Genomic DNA, 25,487 nt, shown 5'->3' on the forward strand with positions numbered 1-25,487 from the left:
CTGTTTCTGGGGAACTTTAAAAAGCAAAGCTCATTGGACCTTATCAAACCCCAAAAGCTCAATGATGTGGATTTAATGGTGAGTTCTCTAGGTCTCAGAAAATTTCAGCGTGTATGCCAAATTAAAATGTTAGTGATTCTATGCCAGAGAGGACTGCCAGAACGGATGTATATTTACAGAAGGGAATGAAAATAAAATATCAGGTTAGATAATATGGAGATGCATGAACTGTTAAGTGTAATATTATGTCATCTCCTTGAAAACCACCGACTTATGAAAGTTATTTGGATTCATAATTTGATTTGTGTACTCTAATCAGAAAAAAATGTCTTTTGCTACATATGATGTGAATATAATGGATGTGTTTGGGGAAAAAAGAAGAAAAAAAAAGATATAATGGATGTGTTACCCATAAAACATCCTCATAGAGTTAGTTCAGAGATATTAGCCAAATCGTGGGAAGAGCTTTAGAACACGACAGACAATGGTAATATTGAGCTGAGTCACTGGATTTGGAGATAACCTCTGGATGTAGGTTTGCTCCCTGAGCTGGAAGGTTCATTTCCACACATTTTGTCACCCTACTAGGTAACATCTTCAGTGGGCCTCCAGGTGAAGCACCGCTGATAATTCCTGCTTTCTATTTATATGTTTGGGTTTCTTTGGGCAGGTAATGTCATTTCCTGTGTTGATAGGAATTATCAGCAGTGCTTCACCTGGAGGCCCACTGATGATGTTACTTAGGGTGACGTAATGTCTGGAAATGAGCCTTCCAACTCAGCGAGCAAACCTACATACAGAACCTCAACCTGAGCTACAAATCTTCTCAAAATTTGCTTGGAGATAACCTACTATGATAATGCTGAAACCAGATGGAGCATAATGTTATGATCCAAGATGATGGCAATACTGGATGACTGAGCAGAACCAAGCTTGACAGGCCACAAGTGTTATTTTTACAATTTCTTTACCATGGTGGTCATTCATTAAACATATTCACAAGAGACTGCCAATGTACTTTTGACACAAACCATCATAAAAATGTTTTACACCAAAATGAACAAAAACAAACTCTAATGCACTACACCAAGAACAAGTTGAAATGGTCTTGATATGAATATCAGAAATAAAGATTGCACTCTTTTACCCTCAACAACTTTACCAAAACTAAGCCTTCAATGAAGGACAACCTTGTTTCCACTTCCAAATCCTTTATTCAGGTGGCACAGCTGAAATGGGTTACTTTTCAGCAAATGTTTGCTTTCATTTGATGTAATTTCTTTAGTTAATGATTCATCCTGAGACCCTTATACAAGTTATGAATATGTTTCATCTATTTCTTTACAAGAGTTCCTTAAACCCCACTTTCACAGACTTCTGTTTCTGAATCTTTTCTCTTGCTGACATTGAGCCAATCATTCTTACTTTATTCTGGATGACAGTTTGCAGAGATTGCCGAGCTGTTTCAGCCTTCTTTCTTTATGAATATCCTAATATTTTTGTCTGAAAGAAGCCTGCACATCCTAAATTTGTGGATGAATGTTTCTCACATAACTTCCCTTTTGCCCGAAATGTCGATTTCGCTGCTCCTTGGATGTTGCCTGAACTGCTGTGCTCTTCCAGCACCACTAATCTAGAATTGTTGCTGTCCCTGTCCCCTATATTGTAGATAACCTCATCCCTAAGAAACAATCCAATTGTTTGTCATTTCTTCCATCTTTGTTTCCAAGGATCTTAATAAACATTTGAAAAAGCTCATAAAAATGAGTTTTCAGACAGTGCACTGAATTAAAAAATGCAACTAAAATTATGTTTCCTCTTCTAACACACACAATACAGAATTACACATCAAATGTGAAGGTATGTGTGGTTCTGTCCACTTTGGAAACGTGGAAGTCATGAAAAACAATGGGGTCATAACTCAAAATAAAGCTAAGATGACTAACAAAATTAAAAAGACAAGTCCAAAAGTTTTGAGTCTTAATGTGTGTTAAAATTGCAATAAGGTAGATGAATTAGCAACACCAATAGCTGTGAACAGTTATAATATAGTGGTAATAACAGAAACATATTTGCAGAGTTTACCCAAGATAGGAAATGAACAGCCAGGGGTATTCATTATTTAAGAAGGACAGATAAAAAAGTAAAGGGTACCAAAGTTCAGAATTTTTGTTAAGACTGTTTTTTTTTTAAGAATGAAGCTGCACGTAAGTTTATACACATGTCTAATTTCATGGATGATGTCCACCAATTAAATTAGTATCACTTGCAACAATTGAAGCACTGTGAAATTATTAATTATAAAACTTGGAAGACAACTTACAGTTCAACATAAATGTTTAACATGGATGTTCATTTATGCAAAACACGTGCTTGTAGGTCGAACTTGAACTACTCATTCTCAATTACAATTACAATGGTTGTATACAAATAGGTCATTTAAACATTATATTTCGTTATTATTTTATATATACAAGATTTGATCAGGCTGTTTCAAGAGCTGTTGTTGCTTATGCACATTTCAGTGCTACTCCAAGTATTGCATAACCATCAGAGATTAGAGTCATAGAGTCATTCTAAAATAATGATACTTGAGTGGAAAATTTGACATTCACATGTTTTTGGGGGTATTTTGCAACAGATAGGATGTTTCCCACAACTTTAACTGAATGTGACAACAAGAAAAAGGTCAATAAAGCATATGGAAACAGCGTGATAAACTGCAGCTACCAGTTCTGACAATTTTTGTGCTACTATCTTTGAGATAGTCAAGATAAAGCATGTGAAATTGGTAACCAATTCTAAGCAAATAATTACTATTTGTTTAGGTTTCATTAATGAGCTTTCAGGAAGCATTGCAACAGTTTTCCCTACTTAGCATGGAACTCTTCTCCTCATCTGGAGTTCATTCAATAATGCAGATGTTAAGCACTTGCATCTACGATGTTTATTAATAATATTGCTGAATTTGAAACATAATAGGTTTAGTCCTGCCATTGTCTGAAAGAGCTGCTCGGGAACAGTTGGGCTTACAGTAGGTGAAGCACTCACTCCAACAATCAACATGTTGTGTTCATCACCACTTTAAGTGGAGTTGCATGTAGATGCAGAGACAATGAAGATGGTCAGTGCACTGAGCATAGAAGTTGGGAGGTCATGTTGCGGCTTTACAGGGCATTGGTTTGGCCACTTTTGGAATGCTGCATTTAATTCTGGTCTCCCTGTTATAGGAAGGATGTTGTAAAATTTGGAAGGGTTCAGAAAAGATCTACAAGGATGTTGACAGGGTTGGAGGATTTGAGCTATAGGGAGAGGCTCAATGGGCTGGGGCTATTTTCCCTGGAGTGGCAGAGGCTGAGGGGTGACCTTATAGAGGTTTAAAAAATCATAAGGGGCCCAGATAGGGTAAATAGGCAAGCTATTTTCCCTGGGATAGGCGAGTCCAAAACTAAAGGGCATAGATTTAAGGTGAGAGGAGAAAAATATAAAAGGGACTCAAAGTACAACTATTTCATGCAGTGGGTGGTGCTTGTATGGAATGAGCTGCCATAGGAAGTGGTGGAGGCTTGTACAAAGACAATATTTTAAAGGCATCTGGATGCTTACATGAATAGGAAGGGTTTAGAGGGATATGGGCCAAATGCTGGCAAATGGGGCTAGTTTTATTTAGGATATCTGGTCAGCATGGACGAGTTGGACTGAAAGGTCTGTTTCCGTGCTGGACATCTCTATGACTGTACATGATGTTTGGCCAGTGGGCACTTTCAAAAGCAGAACATCAGACTGTTGAAAACTGTTACTCATTTTCCAGAGTCTAAATCAAAAAAATCTCCACATTTGATGTGCCAGTGAATGACTGTAAACAAAAAAGACAGCAAATAAATATAACATTTTTAATACAAATAATCTTCATAACTTGGTACTGTTTTGATTCTGAATGAAAAACTTAGCAGTTGATTCCACTAAAGGGAACAATTTGATCTGCTGTCACAAACTTGCATATATTTGTGCAAATTTACTCATTTGCTTTATTTCCTGAAACTTGCTGGTCTCAACTTCATAATCAAACTATTTGGATGAGTTACGACGTGTACCATGGTCATCACATCCTGAGTTGGAACTTGAACCAAGCTACCTGGCCCAGAGTTGGAACACTACTGCTTTGCCTTGGCACTTATTTGACAAGTTAAATGGCAGTTTCATTTCTTGAAAGATATAAAATTAATACTATTAAAAGGTTAAGTCCTGCTGGTTTGGTTTCTGATGCTGACACAAAGATAGTCTAAGCGAATGATCTTGCCCTGCAACTATCTGAAGCAATTAATAGTTCTAATGTGACAATTAAAGCAAACAATTTGTGGGGAAATTAACACATCTGTTTCTAAAGGAAATACCCTTTTCCAGATGAGCAGGAAACAACCATTACCATATTTTTTTCTCGAGAAAGTATTTTGGATGGCTTTGAAACTGAGTACAGCAAGTCACTTTTGGGAAAAGATGGTTTGAGATTGTGTGACTGTAACTCAATCTGCAAATATTCCAATTGATTTCAGTACTACTGAAGAGCAATTAATGTAATTATACCCATATCAATAGCAGAATTCAATTAATATATTAGATGGTTAATGCACAAATATATTTTCACAGGTGGATGGATTTTGACGAGAAACAATTCACAATATCTATCAATGACTTGATGTGGGAACTAATTGTAGTATCTCCAGATTTGCAAATTACACAAAGTTGGGTGGGAGAGTGAGCTGTGCGGAGGATGTAGAGATATTTCAGTGTGATTTGGACAGGCTGAATGAGTGGGCAAATGCACGGCAGCTGTAGTATAACGTAAACTAATTTGTACGGTTTGTATTAACAGGATACATTCAAGCCCAGGATTGGAGCCCAGCACAAAAGGATGACATCATAGTAGGACAGGAAGTTAACTATCTATTGTAGGTTACTTCCAGATTGAAGGTAATTAGGGAAATATTTACAGAGTATAAACCAAAAGACCAGTTCAAAATTTTTAAAATTCAAATTAATTTGAATTCATAGGACAATGATACCAGTACTGGGGAAGGAGGGAGCTGTTCCAATGGGATGGGCTCCACCTGAATTACACTGGGACCAGAGACCTGGCAAATGGCATAACTAGGGCTGTGGATAGGGCTTTAACATAAATAATGAGGGATGGGGGTGGTTTGGGTTCAGTTGCATGGAAAATTAAGGCAACAGTCTAATGTTGGGGGGAGGATTTAGCAGAGGTTAAAGTTTCCAGAACATGTATTACGACACAGAGGGAGGGTCAGATACTTTAGGTACATTAGATAAGGTGACAACTATGAAAAGAGGAGCAGTCAATGCAGGACTGAGGGTGTTATATCGAAATACATTGAGTAATGAGCCTGTAAATGAGCCTGTTCCACAGACTAAAATTGGCAGGTATGATGTTGTGTGTATCACAAAGGCATGGCTACAAGGGACTCAGGACTGGAAACTAAATATCCAAGGATACACATACTATCGAAAGGACGGGTAAATGGACAAAAGGGAGAGGACTACCTTGCTAGTTAGAAATGAAATTAAATCGCTAGCAAGAAGTGAATTATACTGTTGGAAGGCATAGAATCAATGTGGGTAGAGTTGAGAAAACGCAAAGGAAAGAAGACTCTGATGGGAGTTGTGTACAAGCTTCCTAGCAGTGGTCAGGATGCAGGGAAGAAAATAAATCAGGAGACAGAAAAGGCATGTAAGAAAGGCACTATTACAATAATCACGGGGGACTTCAATATGCAGGTGGACTGGGAAAATCTGGTTGGTAGCGCATCTCAAGAAAATGAATTTGTTGAATGTCTACAAAATGTTTTTTTTTCGAACAGCTGCAGTAGAGCCCACTAGGCAACAGGCAATTCTGGATTTGCTATGTATAAGAAGGCAGACTTGATTAGGAAGCTTAACATGAACAAACCCCAAAAGGAACAGTGATCATAAAATGATGGAATTCACTCTGCAGTTTGAGGCAGGGAAGACTGAATCAGATGTAATGGTATTACAATTGAGTAAAGGCAACTACAAAGACATGAGGAAAGAGCTGGCCAGGGAAAATGGTGGAGCAATGGCAGGACTTTCTGGGAATATTTTGAGAGGCACAGCAGAAATTCATCCCAAGGAAAAAAGAAACATACCAAATGAGGTTGAGAGAATGATGGCTGACGAGGCCAGTCAGGGACAGCATGAAAGCAAAAGAAAAAGTATACAATGTTGTGAAGGTTGGAGGAAACCAGAGGATTAAAAACCAGCAGAGAATATCTAAAAAGTCAATAAGTGAGGAGAAGATAGAATATGAGATTAAGCTAGCTAGTAATATAAAAAAAGATTGCAAAAGTTCTTTTAGATATTTAAAGGTAATGGAGAGTCAAGAGTGGAAAATTAGGCTGGAGAAGTAGCAATGGGAACAGACAAGTGGAGGAATTGGATAGGTACTCTGCATCAATTTTCACAGTGAAAGACACCAGCAGCATACAAGAACTTCCAGAGAGTCAGGGATCAGAGGTAAGTATTATTCACTACCATACATGACTGAATGTGGCAGGACTACAGAGTTTACATCTGATCCATTGGTTATGCAACCTTGCTGCTTATACTGTTTGGCACATAGAGTCATAGAGTCATTGAGATGTACAGCATGGAAACAGACCCTTTGGTCCAACTTGTCTATGCCGACCAGATATCCAACCTAATCTAGTCCCACCTGCCAACACCTGGACCATATCCCTCCAAACCCTTCCTATTCATATACCCATCCAGATGCCTTTTAAAATGTTGCAATTATATTAGTCTTCCTCTGGCAGCTCATTCCATTTAAGTACAACTCTCTGCGTGAAAAAGCTGCCCCTTAGGTCTCTTTCTCCTCTCACCCTAAACCTATGCCCTCTCTTTCTGGGCTCCCCCACCCAGGGAAAAAAAATTGTCTATTTATCCTATTCATGCCCCTCATGATTTTATAAACCTCTGTAAGGTCACCCTCAGCCTCTGATGCTCCAGGGAAAACAGCTCCAGTCTGTTCAGCCTCTCCCTATAGCTCAAATCCTCCAACCCTGGCAACATCCTTGTAAATCTTTTCGGAACCCTTTCAAGTTTCACAACATCTTTCCGATAGGATGGAGACCAGAATTGCAAGCAATATTCTAACAGTGGCCTAACCCAATGTCCTGGACGGCCGCAACATGACCTCCCAACTCCTGTACTCAATGCTCTGACTGATAAAAGAAAGCATACCAAGCGCCTTCTTCACTATCCTATCTACCTGTGACTCCATTTTCAAGGAGCTATGAACCTGCACTCCAAGGTCTCTTTGTTCAGCAACACTCCCTAGGATATTACCATTCGATATGTGTCCACATTTGATATGTGGGACGCTTTCAAAGATAGGTTAAAGATAGTGCAGAATTGGCATGCCCCGTTGAAGGCAAAGAATAGAAATGGCAAGATTCGTGAACCATGGATGACAGAAGAAATTGTACGACTAGCCAACAGGAAAAGGGAAGAGTACATAAGGTCCAGGCAGCTAAGAACAGAAAGGGCCTTGGAGGAATATCGGAAGAGTAGGACCAGTCTTAAACGAGGAATCAAACGGGCTAAAAGGGATCATGAAATAGCTTTAGCGAGCAGAATTAAGGAGAGTCCCAAAGCATTTTATTCTTACATAAGAAGCAAGAGGGTAACTAGAGAAAGGATCGGTCCACTAAAGGATAATGAAGGAAGTCTGTGTGTCGAACCTGAGAGAATGGGTGAGATTCTGAATGATTACTTTATATCAGCGTTCACTGAGGAGAGGAACATAATGAATGTTGAGATTCGAGATAGATGTTTGATTAGTCTGGATCACGTTGACATAAGTAGGGAAGATGTGTTGGGTAGGCTAGAGGTTATGAAGGTGGACAAATCCCCAGGACCAGATGGGATCTATCCCAGGTTGCAGAGGGAGGCGAGAGAGGAAATAGCTGGGGCCCTGACAGACATCTTTGTGGCATCCTTAAAAACAGGTGAGGTGCCGGGGACTGGAAGGTTGCTCAAGTTGACCCCCTCTACAAGAAGGGTAGTCGGGATATTCTGGGTAACTACAAACCAGTGAGCCTGATATCAGTGGTGGGAAAGTTGCTTGAGAAGGTACTGACGGATAGGATCTATTTATATTTAGAAAAGAAAGGTCTTATCAGTGATAGGCAACATGGTTTTGTGTGGGGGAGATCGTGCCTTACCAACTTAATAGTGTTCTTTGAGGAAGTGATCAAGTTGATTGATGAAGGAAGGGCTGTTGATGTCATATACATGGACTTTAGTAAGGTGTTTTATAAGGTTCCCCATGGTAGACTGATGGAGAAAGTGAAGTCACATGGTGTGCAGGATGTTCTAGCTAGGTGGATAAAGAACTGGTTGAGCAACAGGGGACAAAGAGTAGTAGTTAAAGGGAGTTTCTCAAAATGGAGAAAGGTGACCAGTGGTGTTCCACAGGGATCAGTGTTGGGGCCACTGTTGTTTGTAATATACATAAATAATCTAGAAGAGGGCACTATTGGTATGATCAGCAAGTTTGCAGATGACACAAAGATTGGTGGAGTAGCAGAAAGCCTAAGGGATTGTCAAAGAATACAGAAGGATATAGATAGTCTGAAGAGTTGGGCGGAAAAGTGGCAGATGGTTTTCAATCCAGACAAATGTGAGGTGATGCATTTAGGCAAGACTAATTCTACAGCAAATTATATATGAACGGAAGAGCCTTGGGAAAAGTTGATGAGCAGAAAGATCTGGGAGTGCAGGTCCATCGTACCCTGAAGGTTGCTGCACAGCTGGATAGAGTGGTCAAGAAGGCATATGGTATGCTTGCCTTCATTGGATGGGATATTGACTATAAGAGCTGGCAGGTCATGTTAAAATTGTACAAGACATTGGTTCGGCCACATTTAGAATACTGGGTACAGTTCTGTTGGCCACATTACTAAAAGGATGTGGATACGTTGGAGAGGGTGCAGAGAAATTTTATGAGGATGTTGTCTGGTAAGAAAGGTGCTAGCTATGAAGAGAGGTTAGGTTTGTTTTCATTAGAGAAAAGGAGATTGAGGGAGGACCTGAATGAGATTTACAAAATAATGAAGGGTGTAGACAGGGTAGATAGAGATAAGCTTTTTCCAAGGGTGAAGGATTCAATAACAAGAGGTCACGCTTTCAAGGTGAGAAGTGAAAAGTTTAAGGTGGATACACGCGGCAAGTACTTTACAAAGAGGGTGGTGGTTGTCTGGAACATGTTGCCAACAGAGGTGGTAGAGGCAGGCATGGTAGATTCATTTAAGATGCATCTCGACAGATGCATGAGTAGGTGGGAAGCAGAGGGATACAGATGCTTAGGAGTTGACTGACAGGTTTAGACAGTAGATTTGGATCGGCTTAGGCTTGGAGGGCCATAGGGCCTATTCCTGAGCTGTAAATCTTCTTTGTTCTTTGTTATTAAGTGTATACGTCCTGCTAAGATTTGCTTTCCCAAAATGCAGCACCTTACATTTATCTAAATAAAACTCCATCTGCCACTTCTCAGCCCATTGGCCCATCTGATCAACATCCCATTGTAATCTGAGGTAACCTTCTTCACTAACCACTGCAGCACCTCCAATTTTGGTGTCATCTGCAAACTTACTAACTACACCTCTTATGCTCACATCCAAGCCATATATATAAAATTATATAAACTTACATGAGTAATTCTGCTTGTAGCTTCACCAGGTTGATACCCCATTTTTAGATTTGCCTGCTGCAGTTCCTGGCATGCCCTCCTGTACTCTTCACTGAACCAGAGTTGATCTGCTGACTTGTTGGTAATGGTAGAAGAGGGAGCCAATGGCCTAGTGCTATTATTGCTGGACTATTAATCCAGAGATCCAGGTAATGTTTTGAGGACCCGGGTTTGAATATCGCCATGGCAGATTGTGGGATTTAAATTCAATTTTCAGAAGTCCGGAATTAAGAGTCTGATGATGAACATGATTCCATTGTCAATGATCGTAAAAAAACCATCTGGTTCACTAATGGAAGGAAATCTGACATCCTTACCTGGTCGGGTCTACATGTGACTCCAGACCCACAGCAATGTGGTTGAGTCTTAGCTGTCCTCTGGCCAATTGTGGATGGGCAATAAATACTGGGCAAGCTAGCCACGTCCCCATCCCATGAATGAATAAAAAAAAATTCTCCTGCTGTTGGCTGACAACATCTCATGGATGTCCAGTTTTGAGTTACTAGGTCTATTCAAAGTTTATGACATTTGGCATGGTGATAATGCCATACAACACAATATATTCTTAATGTGAAGGAGCGACCTTGTCTCTACTGGATACTGTCATGAGCAGATGCATCTGTGCAGGCAGATTGGTGAGAATGAGGTCAAGTATGTTTTCCATCTTGTTGATTCTCTTAGCACCTGCTGTAGACTCAAGACTATTTCAATGTTCTTCGGACCCGGTCAGCTCCATCAGTACTGCTGCTGACAAGACACTCTTGGTGTTGGACACTGAAGTGCCCCGCCCAATGTACATTCTCTAGACTAATTCCTTGGATGAAGTGGTTATTTTATTATGCAAGGTTGAGTCTATATTCATTTGAATTTAAAAGAACAAGAGATTATTTTATGGAAACATATAGAATTCTGAGGTTTTGAAAGAGTAGATGCTGAGAGAATATTTCCTCTCATGGGGGAAATCTAGAACTACGATGCTAAAGCATTCACAGCAATATTCAGCCAGAATAAGTAGTCACCCATTTAACCTGAAAATGAAGTGGAATTTCTTCTGTCAAAGTGTTGTTAGCCTTTGTAATTCTTTGGGCATTTCATTAACAAGAGACTCCATGGTTATCGGATCAGACAAGAAAATAAATGCCAAATCAGATTGGCCATGATTTAATTGAGTGGCACAATGGTTTGTTTGGGTGAATGGCCTACATCTGGTTCTGTTTATGACCTCATGATATTAAATTCTTACATTCTAAACCCATGTACGTGTCCTCCAGTATTTATAATGTAAAATGCACAAGTAAACACACTACTAATTTGTCATATAAGCAACTTTTGGACCAAAGTTCTGTAATTAAGAGAAAACAATGAATCTAATTGTAGATATATGTAAAGACTTACTGAATAAAGTCTACATAATTATCAGCTGAGTGCAATGAATTTAATTTTAAGGGTGGGCAAAGGCAGTGCTGCTAATGTGTAATGACACTGGATCATTAATCCAGCGGCCCAGACTCATACTGTGGGGAGATGGATTCAGTGGCTGCTGAATTGATTAATAATTCTGGAATACAAAACTTGTCTCAATAATGATGGTCATGAAACTTTCACCAATTGTTGTAAAAACCCATTAATCTGCCATTCTCATCTGGAGATGTGACTCCAGACCAATGTCAAAGTGAGAGACTTTTAAATACCTTCTAAAATGGCCGAGCCAGTACATTCCATTGAAGTTTCCTTGGGTCGAAGGCTACAGGAAAAAGCTGACAGTTGGTCTGGGTCTTTCAAAGAACCTGGACACATGCCTCTTCTACACTATAACAATTCTGTGACGTTTCATGAATGGAACCAGCCAGTCACTTGTGGTGCTCTGCTTTTCAATTAACATACCAAATGCTTTCATTAGCATTCTAAAGGTTAAGTGGAATAAAATTTATTTTGAACAGAATGCAATAAATCTGCAAGACACAGCCCATTAAAATTGCTCTGCTGCACATTTTCTATATCTGCAGCTATTTTCAAATGCATATATGTAACAAGAGAAGGGTTGTTATATGGCTGACAATCGATAAATGAACTGGTTTGTTTGGATCAGGAATCCTGAATACTGTTCCCACGAAGACAGTCCAGTTGTAAAACTAATATTTCGAACCACTTAGTTATCCACTCTGCAACTGAATCTAAATTTAAAGTTTATCATGTAAATTTGTGAAGCTAACAGCGCATTAGACCAAATTTTTAAGATATTGAATTGATGATAGTCAATATATTGTGCAATGAATAAACCAACAATTCAGCAATAATTTCCACCTGAATCAGTTTAATTTATCTAATATTCAAATACAGTGCTTGGATTATCATGTGCATGCATAATTATTGCTCAATTTCATTTATAAAAAGTAAAATCAACCTGTCTGGACATGTTAGGACATACTGTAGGTTAGGTATGACTTGAACCCAGATCTTGTGGCCCAGAGACAGGGATGCCATTACTGCAGCACAAGATCCTCTGTACTATTTCCATGCTTGCATTGCCTATTTATCTGTAATCAATTGTATAGTTTGACAACTATATTAACATCTATACTTAAATGAATCTGTATTATCTATGCTAAAAATCTGAAAAATGTCAATTGTAAGCTACATTTTTGTGTAAAACCTAAAAACATTTTGAAAAGTTTATTTATTTAAAAATCAACCTCTATTACAGCCATAGGCTGAATTGAGAGAAGATTTACAATTGACCATTCCAAGTAAAATATAAAGAACAGAAATGATAGAACAACAGAGAACAGTTTCATTCATCAGACAGGGGTAATTATATTATTAATGGGTTCAAAGTTTAACAATGAGATGGTATTGGACTGTTCTTAAATCTTGTTGTTTTACATACTTATTCAGTTGTGTGGTTTTAATAACTTAGCCTAATACATTTCAGTCAGTTGTTTGTTCTACACAGAAAAATTACAAACCTAATAGAACATATCAAACATTACACAATACAGACATTTCATTTCACTTACATCTGTGAGAGACAAATTTCAATTTTATTAGCATTCCACGATAAGTCAAAAGTTAACTATGTAAATTCCAAGACTCCGAATTGCTCATCTTGTCTTTCGCTTGAATACCTGCTGTTAATATTGTCAAAATGGCTGATTCAAAACCTAGAATTTGCTGGTATCACTCCAAGAATTTTCCCAACATGAATCCACACCTACTTTAATAATTTCCTTGATTTAAAACATTCCATCTGCAAACATTCTTTGGTTGTAACTAATGACAGATCACAGTTTCAGTTTAATGATGAACCCATTTCTCAAGCAATTAATGCCCCTAAATAAGGAACTATGCAGGAAATGCTAATTCTATCTATCAGTTTTTATTTATTAATTATACAGTATGTTTACTTTAATTGCATAAAACATGGAATGTTCAATTACCTGGTGTTCTGAGGCTCTGTAACATCTGAATCTGGCTGTGTTTTCTTTACCTGCAAGAGTAATAGCTACCAATTACTTCTCTTTGAGTAACTAAATCTTTGATCAAAAACATACAGAATACTGAGATCGCTAATTAAAAAGAACTGTTTATGCATGATATCTGGATTGATGAAACTCTCTTGCTCGTCATTATCTCTTTTAAATATCTTCTTAAACCTTTATAGCAGCAGTACTTTAGGCTAACTGCACAGGACTAGCGGCAAATCACACTTCCTATACTCAGTAGAATATGAAATGCACTTTTATTTCAGTCATGCAGTCTTTTGCCTAGAAGCAAAGAAGTTAAAGAACCAGGTACCAACATTTGAAGTAGGAAATGATTCTGTCTTCAGTTCACTAGAGCATTAAGTTATCCTTTTGTTCTGATCGGCTCCTTTCTACATCTTCACTGGAACAACCTGATACTAAGATGTGTTCCTCTGTGCATTTAATCATGTAGAAAGGTGGTACTGCAGGAATTTTATTCCATCCACATACACCAACAGATCAGTTCTGTCCCCAAACCCTATAGCTTCAAATATTTAAATATAGTCTTATGAAGTTCCATGATACAATCCTTCTCAATTTGCTTGCTTCAGCTTATTTCATAAACAATTTACCATAAATGTTTCGAAGGTAATGAGGCATAACAAAAAGTGTTGGCCTGGCTAAGGATACCCGTGAAAGAAAACAAATTACACAAATTCTTCCTCAACACATCTCTTATTTTAGCCTACAGCACAGAAGTTATTTTTCCATTTGCCTACTTAAGAAATGGAAATAATTATCTTTTTAAAATTGTCCATATTTGTTGTACACATCCAAGGGCAGTCTTAATATTCAGGCTTTATGCTGTCAGTATTGACAAGCTAGATGCTCATTGGATTGCATCATACAATCTTGTTCCTCACCAATTGTTCACAAAGATACTTTCCAAGGGGTTACTTTCTACTTCAAAAAAATTCCAAAGAACTGCAGATGCTGGAAATCAGAAACAAAATCAGAAATTGCTGGAAAAGCACAGCAGGTCAGCAGGTCAGATTTAGTTGGTTACTTCTGCTTTTTTGAGTTTCCCAGGAGATTTCATGGCTGTGGAATAAATTGGGGGAGGGGCAGAATAGAGAAATGAAGTTATTAATCTTGTTGCTCTGTTCATCATCTTAGAGCTGGATCATCATGACTAAACATATTCATTCATTGAGCGGGATTGGTACAGCAGTTAATCTTTTCCTGTCTGATATTTTAATATGTTCATATGCTACTACATCAGCATTATGAGAGAGAAGGCTGGTTGACATTTTATTTCTTTACCCTAGTCTTGGGACATTGAAACTAGTATAGTCTTTTTTTTCCCAGAAATTATTTCAGGGAGAAAGTGAGGACTGCAGATGTTGGAGATCAGAGCTGAAAATGTGTTGCTGGAAAAGCGCAGCAGGTCAGGCAGCATCCAAGGATTAGGAGAATCGATGTTTCGGGCATGATTCCTGAAGAAAGGCTCATGCCCGAAATGTCGATTCTCCTGCTCCTTGGATGCTGCCTGACCTGCTGCGCTTTTCCAGCAATACATTTTCAGCACCAATTACTTCAGGCCAATTCAAAGAAATTTTCTTCAAAACAAGAATTGGTTTGCACTGGTGAAAAGTTCAAAACTAAAAATAAACCAGAAAGTCCAAATTTACAATGTATGCGCACTTCTAATAGACATGTATGTTGTATGGGGTATGAGTCTGAAAGGGTTAATGTTGAGGAGTACCTTCAACACCATCCACTATAATGATGTTATATGGACTTGGCGGGAGAATATCTTAGGATTTCAGTGAGACCCGCCATCCAGGTTCCTCTCATTGTCTCTGCAACAATGTTGATCACATTAGTGTAACCTGCACTTAATTGCCAACATGCAAAGAATTATACCTTATTTAAGACATTAGACTACTAAGAGGCTTTCCTCTACCACACCAGATCAAACAGATCCAGTAGATCCCTACTTTAAAAGTGGATGTGGCTGCAAACCTATCCCACTGGTGAGCAATAGTCTAGAATGCCTTATACAAACTGTGATGTGCATTGTTCATGTAATAGTGCACACGTGACAGATATGTCAAAATTAACTTAGCTGTGAAGTACATTAACCAGTTAACAGAAATCCACTCACCACATTTCATGCATAATAAAATGGAACTGGAATTGTACTGATCTATTCTAGACAAACCTAAGTTAAATATGAACATGAATGCCAGCATAAATTTTTTCCAATTGGATGTTGCACATATTCTGAGTTTAAAAATATTTGAAGGCCGCAACATGTTTATAAAAAGCTACCAATTGATCATGAACTGAAACAGAAATTGTAATATTCACAGTATATCTTAGTACAAAATGCGCATTCAGAAGAAAATATCTTTGAAATGGCAAGAAAATAAATGTCTATCCCATAGGCACATTTTTTATTGGTAGCATTTGCCAAGATTCTGTACTGCTCAGGTATATAGCACTGTACTCTGTAACGTCTGTAAGTATTTCAGCCTGATGTATATATTATGATGTATGAGGAAACCACTGAAGGGATCAAGGGTGCACAAAAAGAAGTGTTATAAATACTTTGACTCTTTTATAATTAAAGTGCCAAATTCACAAAAATACCAGCAATTCAGAAAATGTTACAGAGTAAACCAAACCCTTTTTAGAAAAATCTCAGAAAAATGCAAGGTAATATCTTCTAATATATTAAATCCATTTTGTCGTTATGAAAACCTACTCTTTTCACTCTGTCCTGCTCTAAACTTATAAACACAAACACAGCAATGCAAGTAAATAGCAAGTAAATATTCATTTTACATTTTAAACTAAACCAGAAGTACTGCAAGACAAAAAAAAAATTGGATGGAACTCTGCAGTTTATTGTTCAGAATGAATAGATATGTTGTACTTCTGAACAGGGAGTGCTGAGTTTAGATCCTGGCATTTATTACTACTTGGACTTTATTCGTACCCTTGTAACCAGGATCCTTCTCGACATGTCTTAGTTAGGCTGTCTGTGGGGAGAAAAGAAACTCTTAAACACTGCAAAGATGGGGTGAGGGAGAAAGACAGGTGATATTTTTAATACATGATTCAAAGGTACACATTAGCATAATCCTGAGGTCTTCAGGTTGGACAATTTTATGAATGGTACAGACGTGAGGGTCAATTGGATTTTTCACACTTACAAGCTTCACTGTGCTTTGGGATAATACCAAAGTAAGACACTGTGACTAAACCAAGAATTGGTCATTGTAACTGCACTCTGCTTGTACCTCTACTTGGCACAGGGCAGATGCGCTGAATGACCTCCTTCTGTACTGTCTGGTGCTATCAAGTAAAAGTCTTATTAATTGTTTACACCTTAAATCAGATTAAGCAAAATCTGTTCTGCATACATAATTATTTTGTCCAAGTTATTTGCTATTAGTATCTTGCAACACATCTATTCCATAATTCATAGGGCATTTAGGAGATACGGCACAGAAACAGGTCACTAGTTCTACACATTTATGCCAAAACCATTGCTTCACCTGAGCTTCCTCCTTTATCCTTCTCTCCTAATCTATCATTGTAACACTTAGTTCTCTTCTTTCTCACAAGTATGTTCATAAACCATTTGCTTTAAACATTTCCTGTGGCTGCACTTTTCATATTTTCAACACTTTTTGGGTAAAGAGGTTATTCTGAATTCTCCGTTGGATATCTTGATGATTATTATATATTGATGGTGTCTAGTTATCGCTTCCCCACAAGTGGAAACCCTCATCCTTGTATCCATGAAAATTCTATGAGACCTTTTATAATTTCAAAGACATTGACTCGGTCAGCCCTTTTCAAAAATTAAAAGAGACTCAGTGTGTATATCCTTTCCTTGGACAAAAGGTGGACCTTTACATTTCTGGTATCACCCTTGTAAATCCTTGTAAATGTCTCTTTGTCAATGCTTACAATTTGGCAGCCAGAACTTCACTGATTACGCTAAATGTCATCTAAGGTTTAATACAAGCTTAGCATAAAGGTTCTTAATTTTCAACTCTATTCCTTCCAAAAACAAAGCTTAGTGCTTAATTTCCTTTTTGCCTTGTTAATCGGTGGTGCAACTTTTAGTGATATGTATTTACACTCCAAAATCCTTCTCCCTTTAGCCCACCGATACTTGTATCTTGCACGTCATAAGTAACCTCCCTATTCTTCCTGCGTACTGGTGCATATTGCACTACTTTATTTTTCTTTACAATAAATTAGATATAATGTAATAATTGAAGCACTGAGTACATTTTAATTTGTTGCAAGGTTGAAACTGTAAGCTTTCTCTTAAGAAACAGTTAGGGATTCTTCTCTCACTTACAAATGAAAAAAACACTTTTAAAATTGTGTAATGTCCTAATATTGTTATTAGATTAGATTACATTACAGTGTGGAAACAGGCCCTTCGGCCCAACAAGTCCACACCGACCCGCCGAAGCGCAACCCACCCATACCCCTACATTTACCCCTTACCTAACACTACGGGCAATTTAGCATGGCCAATTCACCTGACCTGCACATCTTTGGACTGTGGGAGGAAACCCACGCAGACACAGGGAGAACGTGCAAACTCCACACAGTCAGTCGCCTGAGGCCGGAATTGAACCCGGGTCTCTGGCGCTGTGAGGCAGCAGTGCTAACCACTGTACCACTGTGCCACCCACATGATTCTAGTTGAATTTAATCACTGACAGGACAGATCTCAGACTGAAAACTGGCTTGACAGATCAGACTTTTTTGGTTTTAACAAGATGATTCTCCAATGAAAAAGAAACACATAACACTGCGCATTCAGTTTTAACAATAAAACAGAAGGACATTATGCAAAAGAAATGAAATTGAATGAACCAAATTATTTACACAGAATGCAAGTTTAAAGATTTCAAAATGCATGGAAAAATACATTCCCATTAATCCTAAAAGCACTCCTTTCAAGTACTCACACAGGACAGAATTCCCTTTTCTTTCACATCCAGAGAGATTAAGTCTAACTGTTCCTTCAATTCACTCATACAACTATGTTTATACTTTCTCAGCATCAAATAACTCCTTCAGGGCTGTAACCAAACACTTCTGGTCTGGAATTCTCAAACTAAACTGCTTACACTGAGATAACCTATTCCTAATTGTTCTAACCTATCTCCTTTCAATAGAAACAACTGTTTCTACACATCCAGCTTCAGTCAAGTCTTCTGTAAAACTGTCCAACTTTATTTCAGAAGCTATTTCCCCCAAGCTATGGATGTTCCCCGAACTAAAAGAAAAAAAGTATCTGACTTTGAAAACTTAAAACTTGTCCAGTGTACAACTGTTTAATTTTTTTGCTTGTAAAAAAATCTCCCAATGTAATTCTCATTAGCCTTAAATAATTCCCCCAGAATGTTTTTTGAAAGAAATACTTCAAATTTTTGGACTACAGAGGATTATCCAAATTTCAGATTATCCGTACAAGGTCCCAATGCTTGGCTAAACAATGTTAACCAGCATTCTATTATCCAGAATTTGATTAACTGAATAAAATACTCCTCTCCTGTGTCCTTCGGATAATCGAGATTCCTTTGTATATAGTTTAAACCAAATTAGAATTCCAGTTGTTACGTTAACAACAAAGAAAGAAAGTTTGCATCTGGACAGATCTGACAAAAAAAGGGATGAAAGACTAGATAATTTTTTAAGAGGTGTTAATTAGAATAAGTGTTGTGAGAAATCTCTACTATTGTTTAGATTTTGCCCTGCTGATACTTTATGTCCACCTAAGCTGGGCTCAGTATAAAGAGACAGCAGCTCTGATAACCAATATGACTCACTGTAGCACCAAATCATAAGTTCTGGAGTATATTGGGATGCACATGTGCACTTGAAAGCGTAAAATTGATAAAGATACCAGTTATCTTGACACAATTTTGACTCACAGTTGTGTGAGCCTCACAGCAGCCAGAGAAAAGAAGCAAGCCGACCTAATTTTAAAAAAATGATGGTCTGGGGTTTCTCAGGACCACTCACAAGAGACTCAGTTCTTCCATACACATTCAACTCCATCTGCCTTATGAAATACTTGGATGCAGGTTTGTCTCAGTTCACACTGATAATATGTGTATATAGACAATATTTTGGGATTTGGATTGAAAATAGGGACAGATAGATGCTGATCCATTCTGTGAAGGTATTGATAAAACGGGTCAGGAAGTCATTTCGAACTGTGATCCAAATGCATCAACTCCAGGAAAGTATGTGACTGAAGTCAAGTGCTTGAAAGAATCCCTGTAGTGTCAATGAGAGGGGCAAGGACCAGAGGGTACAGTCTCAGAACAAAGGGGTACCAATTTAAGACTGAGACAATGAGGAATTTCTTCTCTCAGAGGGTTGGGGGTCTTTGGAACTCCTTGCCATGGACAGCTGTGAGGGCACAGTCCTGATGTATATTAAGGCTGTGATTATAGGGGCGTCAAGCAGGAAAAAAGGCAGGAAAGTGGAAGTGAGGAATGTTGGATGAGCCATGATCTTATTGAATAGCAGAGAAGGCTTGAGTAGGCTGGTACCAAACTTAAACCCCCGCTCTCTGGCTCCTGAGGTGCTGCAAGCCAGGAACTGGCCCTCACAGTGTGGTCCTGCACTTGTAGGAAGTGATCCAGAAAGGCAAGATGGCTCCTCAATTGACCCACAGGAACGTCAATGTAATTGTGGATGGAATGGTGAAAAGTGGGACAGTGCTCTTTCCTGTTGACCAGCAAAAGAGACCATCTCATTAAACTCAGTCAGCTTGGATTGAGTCGATAGCTCAGATCAGTGCAGCATCTCAGTTGAAATGCAATGCCGAGCAATCTACAGAGAAGGTTAATTTTCTTTGGCACTCTGTAAGGATAAGTATCACTCCCTTCTTTCTGCTGCCTCACACTCACAGAGCCACCACTTACACTCTGCCACTGTAATCTCAGCTCACCAAGGCTCATCGACTACAATCTCTTTATTCCATGCAATATATCCACTCGGTGAATCTCATCCTCCTCATCCTCCCAAATTACTAACCATTCCTGCTGTCTGTGTTTCGTGTTCACTCATTGGAGACTCTTCCTTATTGTCTGCTACTCATGCGTCACCACTAACTGCCCTTCCTCCTCTGCTATCGTACAAAGTCCCTTCTGTTGTCTCACAACAGGATAAACTGGTCCAGCCATTGAATTAAATGATCCTCTTTATGGGCTGCGTTCATACATCTCGACAGACTGTAATTCCTCTTGATGCTACTAACACCTGATCCCCTTTGACATTCACATATGCCCAAGTGACTGGTGCACATAAGGTGTGTTGGCTGTGTGAGCTGCTGACACATGCCATCAGTGTGACATTGATATAGCATAGAGCCTTACACCAACATGTCCATCCTCTTCTGTGTTTAGTGCATTGAAGTGTGACTGGCTGCCTGCCTTTTCCTTTGAGCTGCACCCTCCCAGGAAAATCCAATTCTCAGTTTCCCACAATGGAGGTGCTGGCACAAGAACAGCCCTGATTCCTGTTTCCCATCTCCAGAGTCAAAATCTGCCCCATGCCTATTTCAGAATCAGCTGTAGATGTCTTTTCTTTTACCTTTATCAATATGAACCATTTGTGTAGTGTAGAATGATTTGGTTACAATTTCATATTTAAAACAATGCAGTGTCAGACAATTTCTAGACCAGGAGTGGGGAACTTGCGGCCTTAAGGCCATTGTGAATGGCCTTCTGAATGAATCCAAATTTTGCAGAACAAATCTTTTATTTTTTATTAATATGTTTTTTCATCCTTTATTATTTTAATTTTAATCTTAAAATGAATGTATTTAAAGTACTAGAGAGTAAAAGAAAATTCAACGAAATAATCCTCACAGACTGACCGCCACAATTAAAAAGTTAGTAAGTCATAAGGGCTATTTCGACACCTCCTATGCTCATGATTTAGTTATTTTAGTTAGTTAGTACATAGTAGTTAGATTTTTACAAAACAATGTGAATTTTGAAGAATATATAATTGAAGTTTCTTGGATGCGGCCTTATTAGATTATAACTAACATAATGCGGCCTTCCAACATGAAAAGGTTCCCCACCTCTGCTCTACACCAAGTTAATCCAAGTAATTTTTATTCTAATTTTTTAAGTGTGTTAATGACACTTTTGATTTTTTTTGTCATAATGTATAATGTTTCTTGCCAATCAATTGTGAATATCAATGCAAACAATTTTTGACAGGAAATATATACCGTAAGAGTCTCCACAGATGATGATATCGAGATAGTGGGAGAACGTGCTTCAAAATCAACCAGCAAATGTTATTTCATATTTATTGCTAATTCTTAACTATTTATTATTCAGATTATGTCAGGAAGAATAGAATGATCTCTTTCTGATTTGGGTCTGAATAACATTTGACAATGGCAACCAAGACAGAAATATAGTGCCAAACATTAGTGCAGCCACCACTCAGTTGTCTCATGGCTAAACGTTGATTTGCACATTTAATCTTAAACATAATTTTACTTTTATTTAATCTACTTTGTGCTGGTAGTAAAGAAAATTCATTATACATTTTTTTTGTAAAGCATCTGACTTCTATCCTACAGCGAGTAATGATAAAACATTAACCTGCAACCTTTCGATTAAGCAAGAATGAAATTCATTGACTAAAGCAAATAAGAAACATATGGAGGAACTAGGGTTGCAAACTACATAAAACAATACATGTGATGGCAAAGCTACATATTTGTTAAGTATCTATTCAATCATCGATTTTAAGGTTATGGAGTCCATTGTTATTCAGTTTCCCCCTCATAAACCAGAAATTATAATTCAGCAAGCCAAAATCTGAAGTAATGTTTTCTTCTGAATGTAACTTGCCAAAGATACATTAAGAAACCATTTGTCCCATCTATTTTAGACACATCAGCATGCCTAGCTAATGAAATTTAAACAGTAAGATTTATAGCATCCACTGAAAGGCACTCAATGTATCGGTCCTCCAACAAAGCTTGTTGCAAACACTTATCAAATTCTAATGTAAACTGACTAATAATAGTCAACTCTGCAGTTAAAGTCAACTTACACACACAAAAAAAAGCTTTGGTGTCTGTTATATGCAAAGTCAATTCTGTAGAAGTGAATTACCTTGCATGATATCTGTGATCAAATCCTCATCGAAGCCATACTTGGTGATGAGTGGTTGGAAGGTACTAAATGCTTCTCATTTTGCTTGACAACTACTACTTCTCAATTTCTATTTTCGAGAGATTTTCTTACTTTTTAACTAGCAAACCGTATCACCTATTTGGTAGCACTCTGAACTGTTATGACACACTTTAATTTTTGCACTGGAGTGTCAAAGTAATTTCTGCACTGAAATCATGGTACACAGCTTGAACCTATAAACTTCTCATATAACATCTAAGGCAAGCGGAGACCTAACATATTGACAAGATCGGAACCTGAAGTACCTGATAATTTTGTACCTAAGGTAAGCTGTCTCTGGACAGCTTAGTGCATCTTGGATTTACTCATCAAATGTTACGTGCCACTTAGTTCACGCACCTGTTGTAGCTGATAGTCGCCAATTTAAAATTTCAGCAAGTATAAATAGCATAAAACTTCTCCTGAACTGGGTTGCAAATAGAGCTTTTTCTCTAAAATACTGCTTGTATTTACTCTTTCAAATTGAATTGATCAAGTCAACAATTAGTGACAATTCTGACAGCGAATAGTCTTTAATGCTTACAAATAAAAACATAATGGAAAAGAAACAGGACATTTGTTACAAATGTCAAGGTCCTTAGTATACAAACCTAGCACTTCTATCCTGAAGTTTATTAAATTAAATCATCATGGAGCACAGAGAGATGTTTTTAATGTGCGTACCCCTGAAAAGTATTCCTTAACAGGCCTTCATATTGTTTTCGATTTGAATGCTGTTTATGGTGCACCCCTGCTGACCTTTCCTTCATTCTAATCTCCTGGCAGAAAAATGAAAAACTTTTTAAACTTTCATTTCATCCTAAGTATACATTTGTTTATGAAGAAATATATATACACACAGACACACACAGACACACACACACACACACACACATTTTATATATACATACACGTGTATACAAACATAAGTATGAAAGGCTCTCTGAATTAATTATATATTCCTGTCATATCTGAGGAATTTAAGAACATCACTAAGCTTTGTGACGCTATGAAGTTCACTCTTAATTTTAATTAGGTCTGCCCCTCAAATGAATTTACTTCGATTAATACATTTTATGCTTAACCAACAAAAGTCTATCAATCTCAATCATTAAGAGCTTCAGTTCTCCCAATGTCTGCAGGCTTGGTCATAATGTAAACTCTGGATTGCTGTACTAATTTCCCAGTGAGGATTCTGTAAGATATGTTTGGTGAAAGAGAAAGAAAATAATGGAGTCCACTGAGGCTGTTCAGAAGGCACTGCAGAAATCTCGGTCATATTCCCTCAAACACCCAGTTGTCACTGAGCACTGAAACAGAAGATGTGTGCTTGAATATATCTCCAGAGTTGTATGTAAAAAGGCATTGGTTCTCTCCAGGAGCTTTGAGGATTCTTTGTAGGGAGAGCTGCAAATTTTCTCAAGAAGTAGGTCACGGTGGCTCAGAAAGTCACTGGGGGGACAATGAATTCCTTTACCCTGTTTGTCCTATTTTTCAGGGCACCCTAGTTTGTTATCTTGACAGTTTCATCAAATTACTTTACGGCCACAAGTGTCTACTGTCAACTCAGATCACGGTAGCTTTCATAAGGAATTACACTTCCTAATGCCCAATTAGTGCACAGCATCGGCATCAGCTTTCTGCATTTTCAAAATCATTAATAACATCTGATTAAATGATTAATACCTGCAATTAGCAGTGTGCTCCACTAAATGCAAATCTACAATTCTTTAGAACATACCATTCAGCATCAAGAGTTGAACATCCATAAAGACCCCAAGGCACAAACGTATGTTATTACTTCTCATGAAGGTTTGAGTATTTAACTTGAAGTTCATGAACCTTCTAAAATTTGCACAGGAAAAATCAGATGTAGTTTCTGGTATTTTATAAACGAGTGAGATTTTTAATTCTCATTTGTTTCCTCAATTCTAATACAACACATCAAAAGACTTCAGGTCTGAGATATAGACATTTACTTTAAGATTCCTGGAATGAAGTTGACCATCTTCCACTGCCACAAAGAGTGTGGAATTTATTACCACACAAAGCAGTTGAGGCAATAATATTGTATGATTCCAAGATGACATTGGATATAGCACTTGGAACTAAAGAAATCAAAGGATACAAGGGAAAAGCAGGAACAGGCTGCTGAGTCGCTTGATAAGCCATGATCACATTAAATAGCAGCACAGGCTCAAAGGACTGACTCCTCCTTATCTTCTATGTTTCTATCAGTCCTGGATTGGACCTTCCTCAGACGGCTAAGCTTGACTTCAAACATCCAGCCTTGATTTGTATACTTCAGAAGATATCTGGGAAGACTGAACTGAGAAGTCATTATTGAACTGAGAATCCTCAGAACCATTTTTCCGCTTTTCAACGAGGCAGAGAAGCATGGTGATGGTTGTATGCTAGTGACTTTAGGACCTGAGCACCTTCTCTTTTGTCCTTGCTCCAACCCCAACACACTAGACCTTGTCATCACATTGGGTGCTTCTACAGCCAATCCACTGTCAGGCACTAATTAACAGTTATTGGTTCTACCAGGCTGGCCTTTACCCATTCCTTTCTGGATTAGTGGTGCTGGAAGAGCACAGCAGTTCAGACAGCATCCAAGGAGCTTGCTGTCTGAACTGCTGTGCTCTTCCAGCACCACTGATCCAGAATCTGGTTTCCAGCATCTGCAGTCATTGTTTTTACCTCGGTGATTTTTACCCATTCCTTTGGCTACCCAACTGTTGCTCCATCTCCATCTACAGGCATCAGCTTTCCGTATTCTTAATGCCACCAATCAAAGCACATATGTTTGAATAGATGATTTGCCCCAGTGAAGGTTCTCTGGAGAGAAGTTTCTGTGGCTGCCTCTTGACCTCACCTTTCTCCATCGTTGAGAAGGTCTCTCTCCAAGTTTGCCAGAAAGAGGGTACAGGACACTACCTGTTACCTGCCATCCATTGTGTACATTAGGCAGCTTTGCAG

General features: G+C 38.2%; 1 protein-coding gene across 25 annotated transcripts in view; it reads right to left on the reverse strand.

The window, feature by feature from the left end:
* The window catches only part of eya4 (EYA transcriptional coactivator and phosphatase 4), a 621,540-nt gene that overhangs the window by 194,472 nt on the left and 401,581 nt on the right, over positions 1–25,487 (reverse strand). For all 25 annotated transcript variants that reach the window (XM_072553780.1, XM_072553791.1, XM_072553781.1 and 22 more), the window contains one exon: positions 13,222–13,271. In XM_072553780.1, coding sequence (XP_072409881.1) covers positions 13,222–13,271 — 50 coding nt within the window. The remainder of the gene's footprint in view (positions 1–13,221; positions 13,272–25,487) is intronic.

This window comes from Chiloscyllium punctatum, chromosome 3, assembly GCF_047496795.1.
Source record: "Chiloscyllium punctatum isolate Juve2018m chromosome 3, sChiPun1.3, whole genome shotgun sequence".
NCBI classification, from domain to species: Eukaryota; Metazoa; Chordata; class Chondrichthyes; order Orectolobiformes; family Hemiscylliidae; genus Chiloscyllium; species Chiloscyllium punctatum.